The 20,589-nt window shown below is 39.2% G+C and overlaps 1 protein-coding gene across 1 annotated transcript; it reads left to right on the top strand.

Annotated features, from left to right (window-relative positions):
* Positions 1–15,716: 15,716 nt before the first annotated feature.
* On the top strand, positions 15,717–16,961 carry LOC131838499 (BRCA2 and CDKN1A-interacting protein-like). Its single transcript, XM_059184735.1, has one exon. It carries the CDS (start codon positions 15,725–15,727, stop codon positions 16,670–16,672), a length of 948 nt encoding a protein of 315 aa, XP_059040718.1. The 5' UTR covers positions 15,717–15,724; the 3' UTR covers positions 16,673–16,961.
* Positions 16,962–20,589: the final 3,628 nt, after the last annotated feature.

The raw sequence follows: 20,589 nt of genomic DNA, 5'->3' as shown, positions 1-20,589 counted from the left end.
CATAGATGGCTTTGATGATATTGAGGTATGTGCCCTCTATCCCTACATTTTGAAGAGTTTTGATCAGGAAGGGATGCTGTACTTTGTCAAAAGCTTTTTCAGCATCTATTGAGAGTATCATATGGTTCTTGTTCTTTCTTTTATTGATGTGTTGTATCACATTGACTGATTTGCGGATGTTGAACCAACCTTGCAGCCCTGGAATAAATCCCACTTGGTCGTGGTGAATAATCCTTTTAATGTACTGTTGAATCCTGTTGGCTAGTATTTTCATGAGTATTTTCGCATCTGTGTTCAGCAAGGATATTGGTCTATAGCTCTCTTTTCTGATGGGATCCTTGTCTGGTTTTGGGATCAAGGTGATGCTGGCCTCATAAAATGAGTTTGGAAGTTTTCCTTCCATTTCTATTTTTTGGAACAGTTTCCGGAGAATAGGAATTAGTTCTTCTTTAAATGTTTGGTAGAATTCCCCCGGGAAGCTGTCTGGCCCTGAGCTTTTGTTTGTTTGGAGATTTTTAATGACTGTTTCAATCTCCTTACTGGTTATGGGTCTGTTCAGGCTTTCTATTTCTTCCTGGTTCAGTTGTGGTAGTTTATATGTTTCTAGGAATGCATCCATTTCTTCCAGATTGTCAAATTTATTGGCGTAGAGTGGCTCATAGTATGTTCTTATAATAGTTTGTATTTCTTTGGTGTTAGTTGTGATCTCTCCTCTTTCATTCATGATTTTATTTATTTGGGTCCTTTCTCTTTTCTTTTTGATAAGTAGGGCCAGGGGTTTATCAATTTTATTAATTCTTTCAAAGAACCAGCTCCTAGTTCGTTGATTTGTTCTATTGTTTTTTTGGTTTCTATTTCATTGATTTCTGCTCTGATCTTTATGATTTCTCTTCTCCTGCTGGGCTTAGGGTTTCTTTCTTGTTCTTTCTCCAGCTCCTTTAGGTGTAGGGTCAGGTTGTGTACCTGAGACCTTTCTTGTTTCTTGAGAAAGGCTTGTACCGCTATATATTTTCCTCTCAGGACTGCCTTTGTTGTGTCCCACAGATTTTGAACCGTTGTATTTTCATTATCATTTGTTTCCATGATTTTTTTCAATTCTTCTTTAATTTCCCGGTTGACCCATTCATTCTTTAGAAGGATGCTGTTTAGTCTCCATGTATTTGGGTTCTTTCCAAACTTCCTCTTGTGGTTGAGCTCTAGCTTTAGAGCATTGTGGTCTGAAAATATGCAGGGAATGATCCCAATCTTTTGATACCAGTTGAGTCCTGATTTAGGACTGAGGATGTGATCCATTCTGGAGAATGTTCCATGTGCACTAGAGAAGAATGTGTATTCTGTTGCTTTGGGATGAAATGTTCTGAATTTATCTGTGATGTCCATCTGGTTCAGTGTGTCATTTAAGGCCTTTATTTCCTTGCTGATCTTTTGCTTGGATGATCTGTCCATTTCAGTGAGGGGAGTGTTAATGTCTCCTACTATTATTGTATTATTGTTGATGTGTTTCTTTGATTTTGTTATTAATTGGTTTATATAGTTGGCTGCTCCCACGTTGGGGGCATAGATATTTAAAATTGTTAAATCTTCTTGTTGGACAGACCCTTTGAGTATGATATAGTGTCCTTCCTCATCTCTTATTATAGTCTTTGGCTTAAAATCTAATTGATCTGATATAAGGATTGCCACTCCTGCTTTCTTCTGATGTCCATTAGCATGGTAAATTCTTTTCCACCCCCTCACATTAAATCTGGAGGTGTCTTCGGGCTTAAAATGAGATTCTTGGAGGCAACATATAGATGGGTTTTGTTTTTTTATCCATTCTGATACCCTGTGTCTTTTGACAGGGGCATTTAGCCCATTGACATTCAGGGTAACTATTGAGAGATATGAATTTAGTGCCATTGTTTTGCCTGTTAGGTGACTGTTACTGTATATGGTCTCTGTTCCTTTCTGATCTACCACTTGTAGGCTCTCTCTTTGCTTAGAGGACCCCTTTCAATATTTCCTGTAGAGCTGGTTTGGTGTTTGCAAATTCTTTCAGTTTTTGTTTGTCCTGGAAGCTTTTAATCTCTCCTTCTATTTTCAATGATAGCCTAGCTGGATATAGTATTCTTGGCTGCATGTTTTTCTCATTTAGTGCTCTGAAAATATCATGCCAGCTCTTTCTGGCCTGCCAGGTCTCTGTGGATAAGTCAGCTGCCAATCTAATATTTTTTCCATTGTATGTTACAGACTTCTTTTCCCGGGCTGCTTTCAGGATTTTCTCTTTGTCACTGAGACTTGTAAATTTTACTATTAGGTGACGGGGTGTGGGCCTATTCTTATTTACTTTGAGGGGCTTTCTCTGAACCTCCTGAATTTTGATGCTCGTTCCCTTTGCCATATTGGGGAAATTCTCCCCAATAATTCTCTCTAGTATACCTTCTGCTCCCCTCTCTCTTTCTTCTTCTTCTGGAATCCCAATTATTCTAATGTTGTTTCGTCTTATGGTGTCACTTATCAATCGAATTCTCCCCTCATGGTCCAGTAGCTGTTTGTCCCTCTTTTGCTCAGCTTCTTTATTCTCTGTCATTTGGTCTTCTATATCACTAATTCTTTCTTCTGCCTCATTTTTCCTAGCAGTGAGAGCCTCCATTTTTGATTGCACCTCATTAATAGATTTTTTTATTTCAACTTGGTTAGATTTTAGTTCTTTTATTTCTCCAGAAAGGGCTTTTATATCTCTCGAGAGGGTTTCTCTAATATCTTCCATGCCTTTTTTGAGCCCGGCTAGAACCTTGAGAATTGTCATTCTGAACTCTAGATCTGACATATTACCAATGTCTGTATTGATTAGGTCCCTAGCCTTCGGTACTGCCTCTTGTTCTTTTTTTTGTGGTGAAATGTTCCGTCTTGTCATCTTGTCTAGATAAGAGTATATGAAGGAGAAAGTAAAATACTAAAAGGGTGGCAACAACCCCAGGAAAATGTGCTTTAACCAAATTAGAAGAGATCCCAAATCGTGAGGGGGGAGAAAGGGGATAAAAAGAGGTTCAAAAAGGAAGAAAGAAAAAAAAAAGAAAAGAATTTTAAAAAAAGAAAACGAATAAAGAAAATTATAAAAAAGAAAAAATATATATATTAGATAAACTAGTTAAAAAACGTTAAGAAAGAAAAGGGTATAAGTTAAAAAAAATTTTACCAGAAGGCGAGAAAAAAAAAAAAAAAAAGAAATAGAAAAAAATCATATTAACTGCAAGACTAAAAAAAATCACAGGGAAAAAGCCATGAGTTCCGTGATTTGCTTTCTCCTCCTCTGGAATTCTGCTGCTCTCCTTGGTATTGAAACCGCACTCCTTGGTAGGTGAACTTGGTCTCGGCTGGATTTCTCGTTGATCTTCTGGGGGAGGGGCCTGGTGTAGTGATTCTCAAGTGTCTTTGCCCCAGGCGGAATTGCACCGCCCTTATCAGGGGCCCGGCTGAGTAATCCGCTCGGGTTTGATTTCAGGAGCTTTTGTTCCCTGAGCGCTTTCCGTAGAGTTCCGGAGGACGGGAATACAAATGGCGGCCTCCTGGTCTCCAGCCCAGAGGAGCTGAGAGCCCAGGGCCCCACTCCTCAGTGCGCCCTCAGAGAACAGCACCCAGTTACTCCCGTCTGCCTGACCTCCGGCCGCGCTCCGAGCTCACCGAGCCTGTGGCTGGTTCAAGGTAACACCGAGCTGTGAGCTTACTGTCGGCTCTGTCTCTGTAGCCAGTTTTCCCGTTCCAATACCCGCAAGCTCTGCGACACTCAGACACCCCCGATCCTTCTGTGACCCTGCGGGACCTGAGGCCACGCTGACCCCATGTGGGCTTCGCCCCAGTTTAGCCTCTGGAGCGATGTCCCTCAGTGGAACAGACTTTTAAAAGTCCTGATTTTGTGCGCGGTTGCTCCGCAGCTTGCCGGGAGCCGGCCCCTCCCCCCGGGGTCTATCTTCCCGTCGTTTTGGATTCACTTCTCCGCCGGTCCTACCTTTGAGAAAGTGGTTGTTTTTCTGTTTCCAGAATTGCTGTTCTTCTTCTCTTCGATCTGCCGATGGATTTGCAGATGTTTGCAATCTTTAGATCCTGAGAGCATTTTTGATCATTGAATCATTCTCATCTCTTTTCTCTGCTTCTTTCTGTGTTGTTTTTGTTTATTTTTAATGCATAGTCTCTAGTTTGGCAGTGGCTAGGTTATATTCTAACAGCTTTCAAGCACCTAGGAAAGATGGCTTCTGTTGTTAGTAGTTTCAGCAAAGGCTGGTTGTTGCTTTTTGACCTGGTTTAGAAGGTAACTTCGTTCCATGACTCCATCTTACTGGAGCTATAGGAGAAGAAAATCTGTACTTATGAAAGCATTTGAAGGCTGTTAGACTATTGCATACATATTCAGGAAGTTCTTGGGAAGTTCTATACTGAAAAAAAAATCATTATTTATTGAAATTAGAATTTAATCGGATATTCTATAATTTTATTTGATAAATCTGGAAGCTTTACTCAAGAGCTTACTAACCTCTATCATAAATTAATCTTTCCAGATATGGTAATAGGCATGTCCTAAAGGCTACCCATAAGCAAAATGTTAAAGAACCAATCAACCAAAGAACACATATCAAGAATGACATGTTTCTAGTGTCAGGAATTATTCAAAACTCTTTTCATGCAGTCTGGTAAAAAACCACGTGAGATAAGTAATTTTTCTTATTTTAAAGATAAGGAAATTGGGTCACAATGACGTTAAATATCCTGAAAGTGAAGCAACCAGAGGTGCTGAGAGCCAATGTTGAACCAAGTTGTGAGGCACCAGAGATATCTTACAGGTAATCTTTTCAATAGTTTCATGTCTCTTGCTTTTCAGGGCAGGATCAACAAGCTACTCTGGTAAGAACGTAACTTTTCCTTTCTCTATTGATACCTTCATAGTCACCTTCCTTGGGTTACATTTGCAAAGAATATGAATTGTTTTATATATTTGAATTCCAAATGCATTGTTATTACTTGGTAAATTAAGAAACCCATTTGCTCTATTAGACTGATAACCCATTATCTATCCCATTCCCAAGTAATCCGCTGCAAGACAGAAACCTAACTTCACATCTGGAAAAGTTGTCTTACTAAACTGCACAGCATTTTCTTCCTGCTGTCACCCTGTGTCACTGCAGAAGGTCAGTCCTTAGTCATAGGGCTGATGATGTTTTCTGTTCTTACATGGCCTTTTTTTGTGGCTCTGTGTCCACACAAAGAACTCAGTGCTTGCACAAGAGTGTTTCAGATGAGCCATGAGTTCTCCAGACTTGGAACCTCAAATCTCAGTATCCAAATATTCTTCTATACTTGGGGAACAAAACAGTTCTCAGGGCAGCCTTCTACCTTATGGACCAGAATTCCCTTAATCCCTTTAATTCACTTAGGAGGAAAGAGAAGAAAACATAAAATCTGGCAACCCTTTTTGGTGGTCAACCCATACAAAAATTGGGCTTTCTTCCTGACATTCTTCCAAATCTAAATATTCTATAAATGTTGCAGGTGAGAAATTTTCAAGTAAATTTCATTGTAACAACTAGATTCCAATTCTCAGCTCTCAGGGGGAATGCATTTCTACCAAGGCTGCTGTAGCTTAATGGTCAACACTATGAGAGTTAGAGGTTTGAAACCAGATTTATAAAGATATTCTTAAATTTCCAAATAGGGGTTGACTTTTTTTTTTTTTTTGACTGCTTAAATCCTACCAAAATAAGCATAACTTCCTGACTGACTGCTAGCCTGTCTATGGAAAGTTAAGTCATTTTAACATAAATATATTATGCTTAAAAGTGGTTAAAACGTGCAAACTAAGGAGTCTTTAGGATCAGTTTAGATGCTAATTCCCTATACATGTATACAAAACCAAAGGTGCCTTTTTAAATCCATGTAAAAAAAATAATTTATCCATACTACTTAGCCAAGAAAATGGAGAAAAATTCATTTACTGCAATATGTCATGCATCTTCAATTTCCCTGCTCTCCTCTAGTCACCAATACTACTTTCCCAACACAGAGAGCAAATACATTTTTGTTAGATAGGTGTGTTCCTGGTAAGCAGAAGGCATTGTGCCTGCCACGATGGGCAAAGCTTTAAAATAAATTTGCCACCAGCCACTTGTCACTGGTCTGGCCCAAGGAGCAAGGGAGACCCACGGAGCTGGGCCTCGATGCCATTCATTCTGTTCCTTTCTTACCACTGCCGCCACCTCTGAGGTCAGATAGGACTTGTCTCAGGATAGAGCAGCTTGAATTTTTCCTCAACAAGGAAAAGTCAAGATAGGGAGCTGAGCTGATATAGAAATAAATGGAAGAAAATCTACAAGCATATGGTTTCTTGAACTGAGCCCCTAACTCCATGCATTATAATCACCAGGGTTCTTTGCTAAAAATATTTATTCTTTTTTTTAATATTTTGTTTATTTGACAGAGATTACAAGTAGGCAGAGAAGCAGGCAGAGAGGGGCAGGGGAAGCAGGCTCCCCACTGAGCAGAGCGCTTAATGCAGGGCTCTCTCCCAAGACCCTGAGATCATGACCCGAGCCGAAAGCAGAGGCTTTAACCCACTGAGACACCCAGGTGCCCCTAAAAAGATTTATTCTTCAAGACCACACTGGATCAACTATTCCAGATTCCTCTGGATGGGGCAGAGGGATCAATAATTTAGAGATTTACGGCAAGCTTCTAAAATGGAGGGAATTATGTATGTCTTTTATGGAAGTGACCTCAAGAGTCTGGAAAACTCTAGTATAAACTTGGCACATTATACGCTGGGTTCAAGTCCTGACCTGTCATGGAGAGTGTCTGTTACTTAACTTCTTGGAGTCTCCATTTGCTAAATTCAGAAAACTAGACAGGAACACAGGTGTGAAGCACTTGTGTGGCATTTACTGAGCACTCAATAAACAAAAGTATTATTATGAAAAAGCACATCAAATAAACTTGAATTTCTGTTACAAAACGAGAGATTTTCCAGAAATGTTTTATTTGAAGCTGGTCCTTTCAGACTGTGTTTCTGTCTTCTCTGCCTGTATTTAGACTTCCTTGGAAGGTTTAGGAAGCTCTGATCTGAGGAAAGAATGCCTTTTTTTTTTTCTTTAAGTCATTGCTATTAACTAGTCCTTTCTTTGAGATCTTGTTGTCATTAGTGTTTGATATTATCTAGCAAACTTTCTTTGAAGACTTTCTTGGAAGAGTTGCTATTGTAAAGACCAAGGCATGACCTTAGCTGAGAAAATGACTAATGCTAACTAAAATATGCTTTAGACTAAAGTACTAGAATGCTAAATCACTGATTTTAAACCCCCCACCCAAAATGTGGAAGGGATTGTGAATACCATATTGGTATGATCAGCATATTCTTTCTCTTTGTGGAGCTATTGAGACATCACATATCTTAAAAGGTAACATTTTTTTTAAGTGAAAAATTCTATTCACAGAACTGAAGTAAGTGCCAGATAAAGTCTGTCATATAATCTGCATGCATACGCATAGAAGGTCACTAAAAAGGAGACTGACTCACAACAAAAGGACTTCTGTAAGTCAAATGTTAATGGCAATAGATTATGGTATAATCTTGCTGCAAGTTCTGGAATCTTCCCAGTCTCTTCCCTAAAACTGCCTACAGCCATCTCCATTTGGGATTTACATTTGTCATCAACACTGGCAAAGTCAAAATCCATTAGCTAAGACTTCCTTCCTGTGAACACCAAACTCAAGATCACCTCCAAAGCTGTCTTCTCTATTGGTGTTTCTCTTCCCTGTCTTGTTTTTAAAGGCTAGAGTGTACTTTTTATAACTTTAACAAAAGTTACTTTCTAGTTATGTTAATTCATTAATCTATAAAGACTGTAACCTGTTGATGAGTCTTTCTATATCTGAAAAAATGTTACGTGCATATTTGTTTATCAGCATCTGTCTGTCTGCCTTTCCATCTCTCCATCCACCCTAATTCTGTTCAAAAATAAATAGATAATGACAGTCCAGTTCCTGTTCCTAAAACTGTGAATTCTGAAATGCTAAAACAACCGGTACATTTGAAATTCTATCTGGCTGATTCCAGGACTGGTATAAGAAATGTTCAGGGTGAGTCTGTGATATTTGTATAAGAAAGGAAAGAAATAATAAAATCTTGATCATTTTATATCCAAAGGACTTTGAGACCAAAACAAAGGAACTCCCACTGAACAAGATGGGAAAACTCATGCAACAAAAATAAAATCAGATTCTCTTCATTAATATAAATGGATGGAGTATGTATTTTTAAAGTGAGTCAATAAGGATACTTAAAGAGAAGACACAGTCAAGCAACAGTAACAACAAAATAGAACACAAACAAAAACTTTATTACTTCCCACCTGGCCATTTAGAACACCACTTCCTTTCTCTGGAATTGACAATTAAAGGAGAATTTAATATCTTCCTTGCTGATCTCCTATTAACTGTATTTTAGTGTAATCAGATACTCTCAGCTAATGATGAAAAGGCTTTTTTTTTTTTAGAGAAGAATTTAATAAATGAGGGAAATAATCAGAATTGGAATATTGCCATTTTTCACTTTTTTTTTTTTTTTATAATTTTTTTATTTTTTATAAACATATATTTTTATCCCCAGGGGTACAGGTCTGTGAATCACCAGGTTTACACACTTCACAGCACTCACCAAATCACATACCCTCCCCAATGTCCATAATCCCACCCCCTTCTCCCCAACCCCCTCCCCCTGGCAACCCTCAGTTTGTTTTGTGTGATTAAGAGTCACTTATGGTTTGTCTCCCTCCCAATCCCATCTTGTTTCATTTATTCTTCTTCTACCCACTTAAGCCTCCATGTTGCATCACCACTTCCTCATATCAGGGAGATCATATGATAGTTGTCTTTCTCTGCTTGACTTATTTCGCTAAGCATGATACGCTCTAGTTCCATCCATGTTGTTGCAAATGGCAAGATTTCATTTCTTTTGATGGCTGCATAGTATTCCATTGTGTATATATACCACATCTTCTTGATCCATTCATCTGTTGATGGACATCTAGGTTCTTTCCATAGTTTGGCTATTGTGGACATTGCTGCTATAAACATTCGGGTGCATGTGCCCCTTTGGATCACTACATTTGTATCTTTAGGGTAAATACCCAATAGTGCAATTGCTGGGTCATAGGGCAGTTCTATTTTCAACATTTTGAGGAACCTCCATGCTGTTTTCCAGAGTGGCTGCACCAGCTTGCATTCCCACCAACAGTGTAGGAGGGTTCCCCTTTCTCCGCATCCTCGCCAGCATCTGTCATTTCCTGACTTGTTGATTTTAGCCATTCTGACTGGTGTGAGGTGATATCTCATTGTGGTTTTGATTTGTATTTCCCTGATGCCAAGTGATATGGAGCACTTTTTCATGTGTCTGTTCGCCATCTGGATGTCTTCTTTGCAGAAATGTCTGTTCATGTCCTCTGCCCATTTCTTGATTGGATTATTTGTTCTTTGGGTGTTGAGTTTGCTAAGTTCTTTATAGATTCTGGACACTAGTCCTTTATCTGATATGTCGTTTGCAAATATCTTCTCCCATTCTGTCAGTTGTCTTTTGATTTTGTTAACTGTTTCCTTTGCTGTGCAAAAGCTTTTGATCTTGATGAAATCCCAGTAGTTCATTTTTTCCCTTGCTTCCCTTGCCTTTTGCGTTGTTCCTAGGAAGATGTTGCTGCGACAGAGGTCGAAGAGGTTGCTGCCCGTGTTCTCCTCAAGGATTTTGATGGATTCCTTTCGTACATTGAGGTCCTTCATCCATTTTGAGTCTATTTTTGTGTGTGGTGTAAGGAAATGGTCCAATTTCATTTTTCTGCATGTGGCTGTCCAATTTTCCCAGCACCATTTATTGAAAAGGCTGTCTTTTTTCCATTGGACATTCTTTCCTGCTTTGTCGAAGATTAGTTGACCATAGATTTGAGGGTCTATTTCTGGGCTCTCTATTCTGTTCCATTGATCTATGTGTCTGTTTTTGTGCCAGTACCATGCTGTCTTGATGATGACAGCTTTGTAATAGAGCCTGAAGTCCGGAATTGTGATGCCACCAACGTTGGCTTTCTTTTTCAATATCCCTTTGGCTATTCGAGGTCTTTTCTGGTTCCATATAAATTTTAGCATTATTTGTTCCATTTCTTTGAAAAAGATGGATGGTACTTTGATAGGAATTGCATTAAATGTGTAGATTGCTTTAGGTAGCATAGACATTTTCACAATATTTATTCTTCCAATCCAGGAGCATGGCACATTTTTCCATTTCTTTGTGTCTTCCTCAATTTCTTTCATGAGTACTTTATAGTTTTCTGAGTATAGATTCTGTGTCTCTTTGGTTAGGTTTATTCCTAGGTATCTTATGGTTTTGGATGCAATTGTAAATGGGATTGACTCCTTAATATCTCTTTCTTCTGTCTTGCTGTTGGTGTAGAGAAATGCAACTGATTTCTGTGCATTGATTTTATATCCTGACACTTTACTGAATTCCTGTATAAGTTCTAGCAGTTTTGGAGTGGAGTCTTTTGGGTTTTCCACATATAGTATCATATCATCTGCGAAGAGTGATAATTTGACTTCTTCTTTGCCGATTTGGATGCCTTTAATTTCCTTTTGTTGTCTGATTGCTGAGGCTAGGACCTCTAGTACGATGTTGAATAGCAGTGGTGATAATGGACATCCCTGCCGTGTTCCTGACCTTAGCGGAAAAGCTTTAAGTTTTTCTCCATTGAGAATGATATTTGCGGTGGGTTTTTCATAGATGGCTTTGATGATATTGAGGTATGCGCCCTCTATCCCTACACTTTGAAGAGTTTTGATCAGGAAGGGATGTTGTACTTTGTCAAATGCTTTTTCAGCATCTATTGAGAGTATCATATGGTTCTTGTTCTTTCTTTTATTGATGTGTTGTATCACATTGACTGATTTGCGGATGTTGAACCAACCTTGCAGCCCTGGAATAAATCCCACTTGGTCGTGGTGAATAATCCTTTTAATGTACTGTTGAATCCTGTTGGCTAGTATTTTCATGAGTATTTTCGCATCTGTGTTCATCAAGGATATCGGTCTATAGCTCTCTTTTTTGGTGGGATCCTTGTCTGGTTTTGGGATCAAGGTGATGCTGGCCTCATAAAATGAGTTTGGAAGTTTTCCTTCCATTTCTATTTTTTGGAACAGTTTCAGGAGAATAGGAATTAGTTCTTCTTTAAATGTTTGGTAGAATTCCCCCGGGAAGCCGTCTGGCCCTGGGCTTTTGTTTGTTTGGAGATTTTTAATGACTGGTTATGGGTCTGTTCAGGCTTTCTATTTCTTCCTGGCTCAGTTGTGGTAGTTTATATGTTTCTAGGAATGCATCCATTTCTTCCAGATTGTCAAATTTATTGCCCTAGAGTTGCTCATAGTATGTTCTTATAATAGTTTGTATTTCTTTGGTGTTAGTTGTGATCTCTCCTCTTTCATTCATGATTTTATTTATTTGGGTCCTTTCTCTTTTCTTCTTGATAAGTCTGGCCAGGGGTTTATCAATTTTATTAATTCTTTCAAAGAACCAGCTCCTAGTTTCGTTGATTTGTTCTATTGTTTTTTTGGTTTCTATTTCATTGATTTCTGCTCTGATCTTTATGATTTCTCTTCTCCTGCTGGGCTTAGGGTTTCTTTCTTGTTCTTTCTCCAGCTCCTTTAGGTGTAGGGTTAGGTTGTGTACCTGAGACCTTTCTTGTTTCTTGAGAAAGGCTTGTACTGCTATATATTTTCCTCTCAGGACTGCCTTTGTTGTGTCCCACAGATTTTGAACCGTTGTATTTTCATTATCATTTGTTTCCATGATTTTTTTCAATTCTTCTTTAATTTCCCGGTTGACCCATTCATTCTTTAGAAGGATACTGTTTAATCTCCATGTATTTGGGTTCTTTCCAAACTTCCTTTTGTGGTTGAGTTCTAGCTTTAGAGCATTGTGGTCTGAAAATATGCAGGGAATGATCCCAATCTTTTGATACCGGTTGAGTCCTGATTTAGGACCGAGGATGTGATCTATTCTGGAGAATGTTCCATGTGCACTAGAGAAGAATGTGTATTCTGTTGCTTTGGGATGAAATGTTCTGAATATATCTGTGATGTCCATCTGGTCCAGTGTGTCGTTTAAGGCCTTTATTTCCTTGCTGATCTTTTGCTTGGATGACCTGTCCATTTCAGTGAGGGGAGTGTTAAAGTCCCCTACTATTATTGTATTATTGTTGATGTGTTTCTTTGATTTTGTTATTAATTGGTTTATATAGTTGGCTGCTCCCACGTTGGGGGCATAGATATTTAAAATTGTTAAATCTTCTTGTTGGACAGACCCTTTGAGTATGATATAGTGTCCTTCCTCATCTCTTATTATAGTCTTTGGCTTAAAATCTAATTGATCTGATATAAGGATTGCCACTCCTGCTTTCTTCTGATGTCCATTAGCATGGTAAATTCTTTTCCACCCCCTCACTTTAAATCTGGAGGTGTCTTCAAGCTTAAAATGTGTTTCTTGGAGGCAACATATAGATGGGCTTTGTTTTTTTATCCATTCTGATACCCTGTGTCTTTTGACAGGGGCATTTAGCCCATTGACATTCAGGGTAACTATTGAGAGATATGAATTTAGTGCCATTGTATTGCCTGTAAGGTGACTGTTACTGAATATGGTCTCTGTTCCTTTCTGATCTACCACTTGTAGGCTCTCTCTTTGCTTAGAGGACCCCTTTCAATATTTCCTGTAGAGCTGGTTTGGTATTTGCAAATTCTTTCAGTTGTTGTTTGTCCTGGAAGCTTTTAATCTCTCCTTCTATTTTCAATGATAGCCTAGCTGGATATAGTATTCTTGGCTGCATGTTTTTCTCGTTTAGTGCTCTGAAAATATCATGCCAGCTCTTTCTGGCCTGCCAGGTCTCTGTGGATAAGTCAGCTGCCAATCTAATATTTTTACCATTGTATGTTACAGACTTCTTTTCCCGGGCTGCTTTTAGGATTTTCTCTTTGTCATTGAGACTTGTAAATTTTACTATTAGGTGACGGGGTGTGGGCCTATTCTTATTGATTTTGAGGGGCGTTCTCTGAATCTCCTGAATTTTGATGCTCGTTCCCTTTGCCATATTGGGGAAATTCTCCCCAATAATTCTCTCCAGTATACCTTCTGCTCCCCTCTCACTTTCTTCTTCTACTGGAATCCCAATTATTCTAATGTTGTTTCGTCTTATGGTGTCACTTATCTCTCGAATTCTCCCCTCGTGGTCCAGTAGCTGTTTGTCCCTCTTTTGCTCAGCTTCTTTATTCTCTGTCATTTGGTCTTCTATATCACTAATTCTTTCTTCTGCCTCATTTATCCTAGCAGTTAGAGCCTCCATTTTTGATTGCACCTCATTAATAGCTTTTTTGATTTCACCTTGGTTAGATTTTAGTTCTTTTATTTCTCCAGAAAGGGCTTTTATATCTCTCGAGAGGGTTTCTCTAATATCTTCCATGCCTTTTTCGAGCCCGGCTAGAACCTTGAGAATTGTCATTCTGAACTCTAGATCTGACATATTACCGATGTCTGTATTGATTAGGTCCCTAGCCTTCGGTACTGCCTCTTGTTCTTTTTTTTGTGTTGAATTTTTATGTCTTGTCATTTTGTCCAGATAAGAGTAAATGAAGGGGCAAGTAAAATACTAAAAGGGTGGCAACAACCCCAGGAAAATATGCTTTAACCAAATTAGAAGAGATCCAAAATCGTGAGTGGGGAGAAAGGGGATAAAAAGAGGTTCAAAAAGGAAGAAAGAAAAAAAAACAAAAAGAAAAGAAAAAAAAAGAAAAGAAAAGAAAAGAATTTTTAAAAAAAGAAAACACCTAAGAAAAATGTAAAAAAGAAAAAATATATATATTAGATAAACTAGTAAAAGATCGTTAAAAAAGAAAAAGGTAACAGTTAAAAAAAAAAAAATTTACCCGAAGGCGAGAAAAAAAAAAAAAATGAAAAAGAAAAAATCAAATTAACTGCAAGACTAAAAAAAATCCCAGGAAAAAAGCCATGAGTTCCGTGTTTGGCTTTCTCCTCCTCTGGAATTCTGCTGCTCTCCTTGGTATTGAAACCGCACTCCTTGGTAGGTGAACTTGGTCTCGGCTGGATTTCTTGTTGATCTTCTGGGGGAGGGGCCTGGTGTAGTGATTCTCAAGTGTCTTTGCCCCAGGCGGAATTACACCGCCCTTACCCGGGGCCGGGGTGAGTAATCCGCTCGGGTTTGCTTTCAGGAGCTTTTGTTCCCTGAGCGCTTTCCGTAGAGTTCCAGAGGACGGGAATACAAATGGCGGCCTCCTGGTCTCCGGCCCGGAGGAGCCGAGAGCCCAGGGCCCCACTCCTCAGTGCGCCCTCAGAGAACAGCACCCAGTTACTCCCGTCTGCCTGACCTCCGGCCGCGCTCCGAGCTCACCGAGCCTGCGACCGGTTCAAGGTAACACCGAGCTGCGAGCTTACTGTCGGCTCTGTCTCTGTAGCCGGCTTTCCCATTCCAATACCCGCAAGCTCTGCGACACTCAGACACCCCCGATCCTTCTGTGACCCTGCGGGACCTGAGGCCACGCTGACCCCGCGTGGGTTTCGCCCCGGTTTAGCCTCTGGAGCGATGTCCCTCAGCGGAGCAGACTTTTAAAAGTCCTGATTTTGTGCGCCGTTGCTCCGCCACTTGCCGGGAGCCGGCCCCTCCCCCCGGGGTCTATCTTCCCGTCGCTTTGGATTCACTTCTCCGCCAGTCCTACCTTTGAGAAAGTGGTTGTTTTTCTGTTTCCAGAATTGCTGTTTTTCTTCTCTTCGATCTGCCTATGGATTTTCAGGTGTTTGCAATCTTTAGATAAGCTATCTAGCTGATCTCCGGCTAGCTGAAGCAGTTTCAGCTTGCTACTTCTCCGCCATCTTTCGACAAACCATTTTTCACTTTTTAATAAATAATTGTTTTAGGCAGAGAGGTAAACAATTAAAAAAAAAAATGATGGGGAACCTTATAAAGGAGGAATTAGGCTGTTATGTCCAGAACATCAATGATCAATCTTACCATCACGGAAAGTGAGACAGCCAGATATTTTATAGCTCTTAGAAGCATTTTAGGTAATAGTTCCAATTTTTAAGGAAAAATAACTCCTCCAACAATTCAAATAACGTCAAAGAAAGGAGATAAGTCAAAAAGGTAGTTCATACCATTGGACAATTTACGTGGCTTTTGCAACATGACAACGTGCGAAACAAGAAAAAGGAGGATTTGAATAAAAAATTCTTGGTTAACGAAGACCTCAGAAACAGCAACCAATCCAATGTATGTAATTTGAACAAACTACTTTAAAATAGGTATTTTAAGACAAATGATAAACTACCACATGAAATGGTATTAGATGCAAAATAATTGACACATTTTTAGATCTGATAATGGGATTTTGCTAAAGAAAAAAAAAATCACAGTTTTTATACACATCATTATATAGGCCCCCACCTTACTCTTTTAACTTTACTCTTGATAACCTTTTTCCCTTGTCCTGAAGTTGGCTTCATCCCAAGTTAATATAGCTACCCTACTTTTCTTTTGATTAGTGTTAGCATGGCATTTCTATCCTTCCTTTGAGAGAGCCACATTTCGAACTATATAATTTTCCATTAGCCTGGAAAAAAAAACTGCCTTAAGATTTTCTTTTCTGGGAGGCCGGCAACATGGCGTCCAGGCCCAAGCGGCGTGCGGTGGGAAGTGGGCTTCCGCAAGCCCCAGGCGTCCCGGTCCACCGCGGCGAGGAAGAAGAGGAAGATGAAGTGGAGGATGAGGACGAAGACGATGAAGACAGTGACGAAGAAGAGGATGAAGACGACGAGAGCATCCACGAGGAAGTGAATGTTGAGTTTGAAGCTTATTCCATCTCCGATAAGGATTATGACGGAATTAAGAAGTTACTACAGCAGCTTTTCCTGAAGGCTCCTGTGAACACGTCAGAACTAACGGATCTCTTAATTCAACAGAATCACATTGGGAGTGTGATAAAGCAAACGGATGTTTCAGAAGACAGCGATGGCGATGTGGATGAAGAGGAGATTTTTGGATTCATAAGTCTTTTAAATCTAACCGAAAGAAAGGGCACCCAGTGTGCTGAGCAGATTAAAGAGCTGATCCTGAGCTCCTGTGAGAAGAGCTGTGGGAAGGGCTTGGTGGAACAGCTGGACGCACATCTGAACGACACCTCCAAGCCTGTGGGCTTGCTCCTCAGCGAGAGGTTCATCAATGTCCCTCCTCAGATCGCGCTGCCCATGCATCAGCAGCTCCAGAAAGAACTAGCAGAGGCACACAAAACTAACAAGCCATGTGGGAAGTGTTACTTCTACCTTCTGATAAGCAAGACATTTGTGGAAGCTGGAAAAAACAATTCCAGAAAGAAAGGGAATAACCAAGAGAAAGAGGAATTAATGTTTGCCAATGCAGAGGAAGAATTTTTTTATGAGAAAGCAGTCCTGAAGTTTAACTACTCAGTGCAGGAAGAGTGTGACACTCGTCTGGGAGGCAGGTGGTCCTTTGATGACGTCTCGATGAAGCCCTTGCGAACCGTGATGTTGATTCCAGGTGACAGGATGAATGAAATCATGGATAAACTGAAGGAGCATCTCTCTCTCTGACCCGTTTCCCATGGACAGTAATGGGGTGGTTCTGCGTTTGTAAAATTACCAGAAAACAGCTCAGATTTACTGAAAAAAAAAAAAAACCCAGACTTTATTCAGAGTAAGGTCCTCTACAAAAAAGTAGGGGTCTGTCACTTGTGTCTGTGACACATTTACAAAATAGCTTTTAAAAAAATTTGGTCAAATTATGATTGGTGGATTAGCAGATTTTCCAGTAAGAAGGAAAACGTGGAGTCGTAATTTAAAGAACTCAATAAAAACTTCTATTTTTTATTTTTAAATAATAAAAAAAAAAAAAAGATTTTCTTTTCTGCAAGAGAGGACTGCTTGAAAAGCATTTCCTCAGATGTTGCTTGTCTGAAAATTTCTTAATCTCTCTTTCACTGTTTTGCCACATTCTAAAATTTCCAGCCTAGTTAACACACAGTGTTACATTAATTTCAGGTGTGCAGTATAGTGACTCAGCATGTCTGCGTTACTCGGTGCTCATCATGAGAAGTCTACTCCTAACCCCCCTCACCTGTTTCACCGCCCTTCCACCCACCTGTCCCTTGTTCTCTAGCGTTAAGATTCTGTCTCTTGGTTTGTTTCCCTCTGTCATCTCTCTCTCTCTCTTTTCCCCTTTGCTCATGTGTTTTGTTTCTCACATTGCACATGTGAGTGAAATTATATGATACTTGTCATTCTCCGACTGGCTTATTTTGCTTAGCATTATACTCTCTAGATCCTTCCATGCTGTTACAAATGGGGGGATTTCATTCTTTTTATAACTAATATTTCATTGTGTATGTATATCACACCTTTTTTTTTAAGATTTTATTTATTTATTTGACAGAGACAACAGCGAGAGAAGGAACACAAGCAGGGGGAATGGGAGACGGAGAAGCAGAGAGCCTGATGCGGGGCTCTATCCCAGGACCCTGGGATCATGACCTCTGCTGAAGGCAGCCGCTTAAGGACTGAGTCACCCAGGCACCCCTATATCACACCTTCTTTATCTATTCCTTTATCAGTGGGCATTTGGGCTGCTTCCCTTGTTTGGCAGTAAGTTAGGTGTGTATATATCCTTTCAAATTTGTGTTTTCATATTCTTTAGGTAAATAGCTAGTAGTGTGCTTATTGGCTGGTAGGGTATTTTTACTTTTAACTTTTTGAGGAACCTCCATATTGTTTTTCACAGTGGCTGTACTGCTTTTCATTCCCTCCAGCGGTGTAGGAGGGTTTTTTTTTTTTTTACCTGTATCCTCTCCAGCACCTGTTCCTGAGTTTTAGATCTTAGCTGTTCTGATATTATGAGTTGATACATGCCTGTGGTTTCGATTTGCATTTCCCTGATGATGGGTGAGATTGAGCATCTCCTAATGTGGCTGTTGGACATCTGTATGTCTTTGGAGAAACATCTGTTCCTGTCTTCTGTTCATTTTTTAATTAGATTATTTGTCTTTTGGTGTTGAGTGGTGTAAATTCCTTTTTGTTTTTTTTAAGATTTTAATTTAATTCCAGTTGGTTGATATACAGTGTTATCTTAGCTTCAGGTATAAAATAGCATGATTCAGCAGTTCAAAATACCACCCTGTGCTCATCATGGCAAGGGTACTCCTTAATCCCCATCGTCTATTTAACAAATTCCCAAACCCCCTTCTCCTCTGGTAATCATCAGATTGTTCATTATAATGAAGAATCAGTTTGCTTTGTCTCTCTCTTACTCTCTCTCTCTGTGTCTCTTGTTTTTTTCCCTTTGCTTATTTGTTTTGTTTCTTAAATAGCACGTATGAGTGAAATCATGTATTTGTCTTTTGTGGACTGACTTCTCTTAGCATTATACTTTCTAGCTCTGTCCATTTCATTGCAAATGGCAAGATGTCATTTTTTATGGCTGAATAGTATTTCACCCCCATCTTTATCCATTCATGAATTGATAGACACTTGGGTTGCTTCCATATCTTTTTAAAATTTCTTTCAAGTTTTTTTTAAAAGATTTTATTTATTTATTTGGCAGAGAAATCACAAGTAGGCAGAGAGGCAGGCAGAGAGACAGAGAGGGAAGCAGGCTCCCCGCGGAGCAGAGAGCCAGATGCTGGGCTCAATCCCAGGACCCTGAGATCATGACCTGAGCTGAAGGCAGAGGCTTAACCCACTGAGCTACCCAGGCACCCCCTAAATTTAAACATATTTACACTATATTTTCTGTCATATATGTTTTTATGTTATTGGTCCATTTTTCAAATGGGAATTTGCTTTTCTTAGGTAGATACTTACAGAAATATAATAGGAAGGACTGGATGGGAGGGAGGAAGGAAGAGAAAGAATGAACACAGCAATTAAACATCTATGATAAAAATCTCTGCACGTATATTCTGGTTTTAATTTGATGTGTGTGTGTATGTCTGTTCCAGGTTTTTTTTTTTTTAATAGTGAAATTTATTCATCTTTTAATGCTTCTGAATTTTGAGAACTAATACCCAGGCTTTCCAACTCCAACTTATGATAATTAATAAATGTTTTCTTGTAGTACTTGCATGATTTATTTTTAAACATTCAGATTTCTGATTCATTTGGAGTTTACCCTAGTGAACATATGATACACATTTTAAGTTTTACTATTTTTAAAAATAACTATTGAATTTTTTTTATGTTTTTTAAAGATTATTTATTTTTATTTGGCAGACAGAAATCGCAAGCAGACAGACAGGCAGAGAGAGAGAGGGAAAGCAGGCTCCCTGCCGAGCAGAGAGCCCGATGCAGGGCTCGATCCCAGGACCCTGAGCTCATGACCCAACTCCAAGGCAGAGGCTTTAACCCACTGAGCCACCCAGGTGCCCCTTGAACTGCCTTTAAAACATTGATGAGGGACACCTGGGTGGCTCAGTGGGCTAATAAACTCTGCCTTCCGCTCAGGTCATGATCTCAGGGTCCTGGGATCAAGCCCTGCATCTGGCTCTCTGTTCAGTGGGGAGCCTGCTTCCTCCTCTCTCTCTGCCTGCTTCTCTGCCTACTTGTGATCTCCATCTGTCAATTAAATAAATAAATAAAATCTTTAAAAAAGAAATCTGAAAGACAGTAGGTATACAGATGTTTTGTTGATGCATTTTTTTCCCAAAGCTAAAAAATAACATTTTTGAAATGGAGGTTTTTTTGTTTGTTTTTGTTTTTGTTTCTTCTAATTCTGTTTCATCCAGGCAAGACTATTTTTTAGACAGTATCTCTTCATTCTTGTACCCAGAAATCAGCTGATGATTAATGGATATATTACTTTGTTGGTCGCTAATAGAACTTAGAAAGAATGAAACACAGGTTAACTCAGATTTTTTAAATATTTATTTTCCTCTGCTTCTGATATCTGAAAGAAAATTGATGAATACTTTCCACCTGACAGCTATTACTTGTTTTCTCTCTTAATTCATTAAAAATAAATTCAGTGATAGAATTGTCATATCTATATTTATGCATTTGTCAGTATTTTAATTCTGAAAGGAATTTTCCCCCCACATAACACAATTGCAGAATGCTCCCCTGTGACAGCCACAGATGTGCCCATGGAATTCTAAATGTTTTTTCTGAAATATTTTTATACAGAGCAATCAAACGTTCTCTGTGAATTTTCCTCTGCACAGGGCATACTTCCGATCAGCACATACCACCTGCTCAGAGCCAAAAATTCTTTGTGATTTCTATTTATCTATTTATCAGGGGTCAGAGAACATAGTATTTACACATTGATGAATCATGCTCAATACCTTAACTATTGAAAAACCAACACTATGTGAAAGCAGTTCACATATTATTATTTATAAAGTACATACAGAGAAATTAATTTTTTGGCTTTAATGATACCATGATAGGAATATTTACAGGTATGAGCAATTAAAATATCTGAGAGTTAATTCTTTTAGGATTTCTGAGTGTCTCACACA

The sequence above is a fragment of the Mustela lutreola genome, chromosome 8, assembly GCF_030435805.1.
Source record: "Mustela lutreola isolate mMusLut2 chromosome 8, mMusLut2.pri, whole genome shotgun sequence".
Lineage (NCBI taxonomy): Eukaryota > Metazoa > Chordata > Mammalia > Carnivora > Mustelidae > Mustela > Mustela lutreola.
The sequence above is the reverse complement of the archived record's forward strand: the minus strand, read 5'-3'. Positions and strand labels throughout refer to the sequence as shown.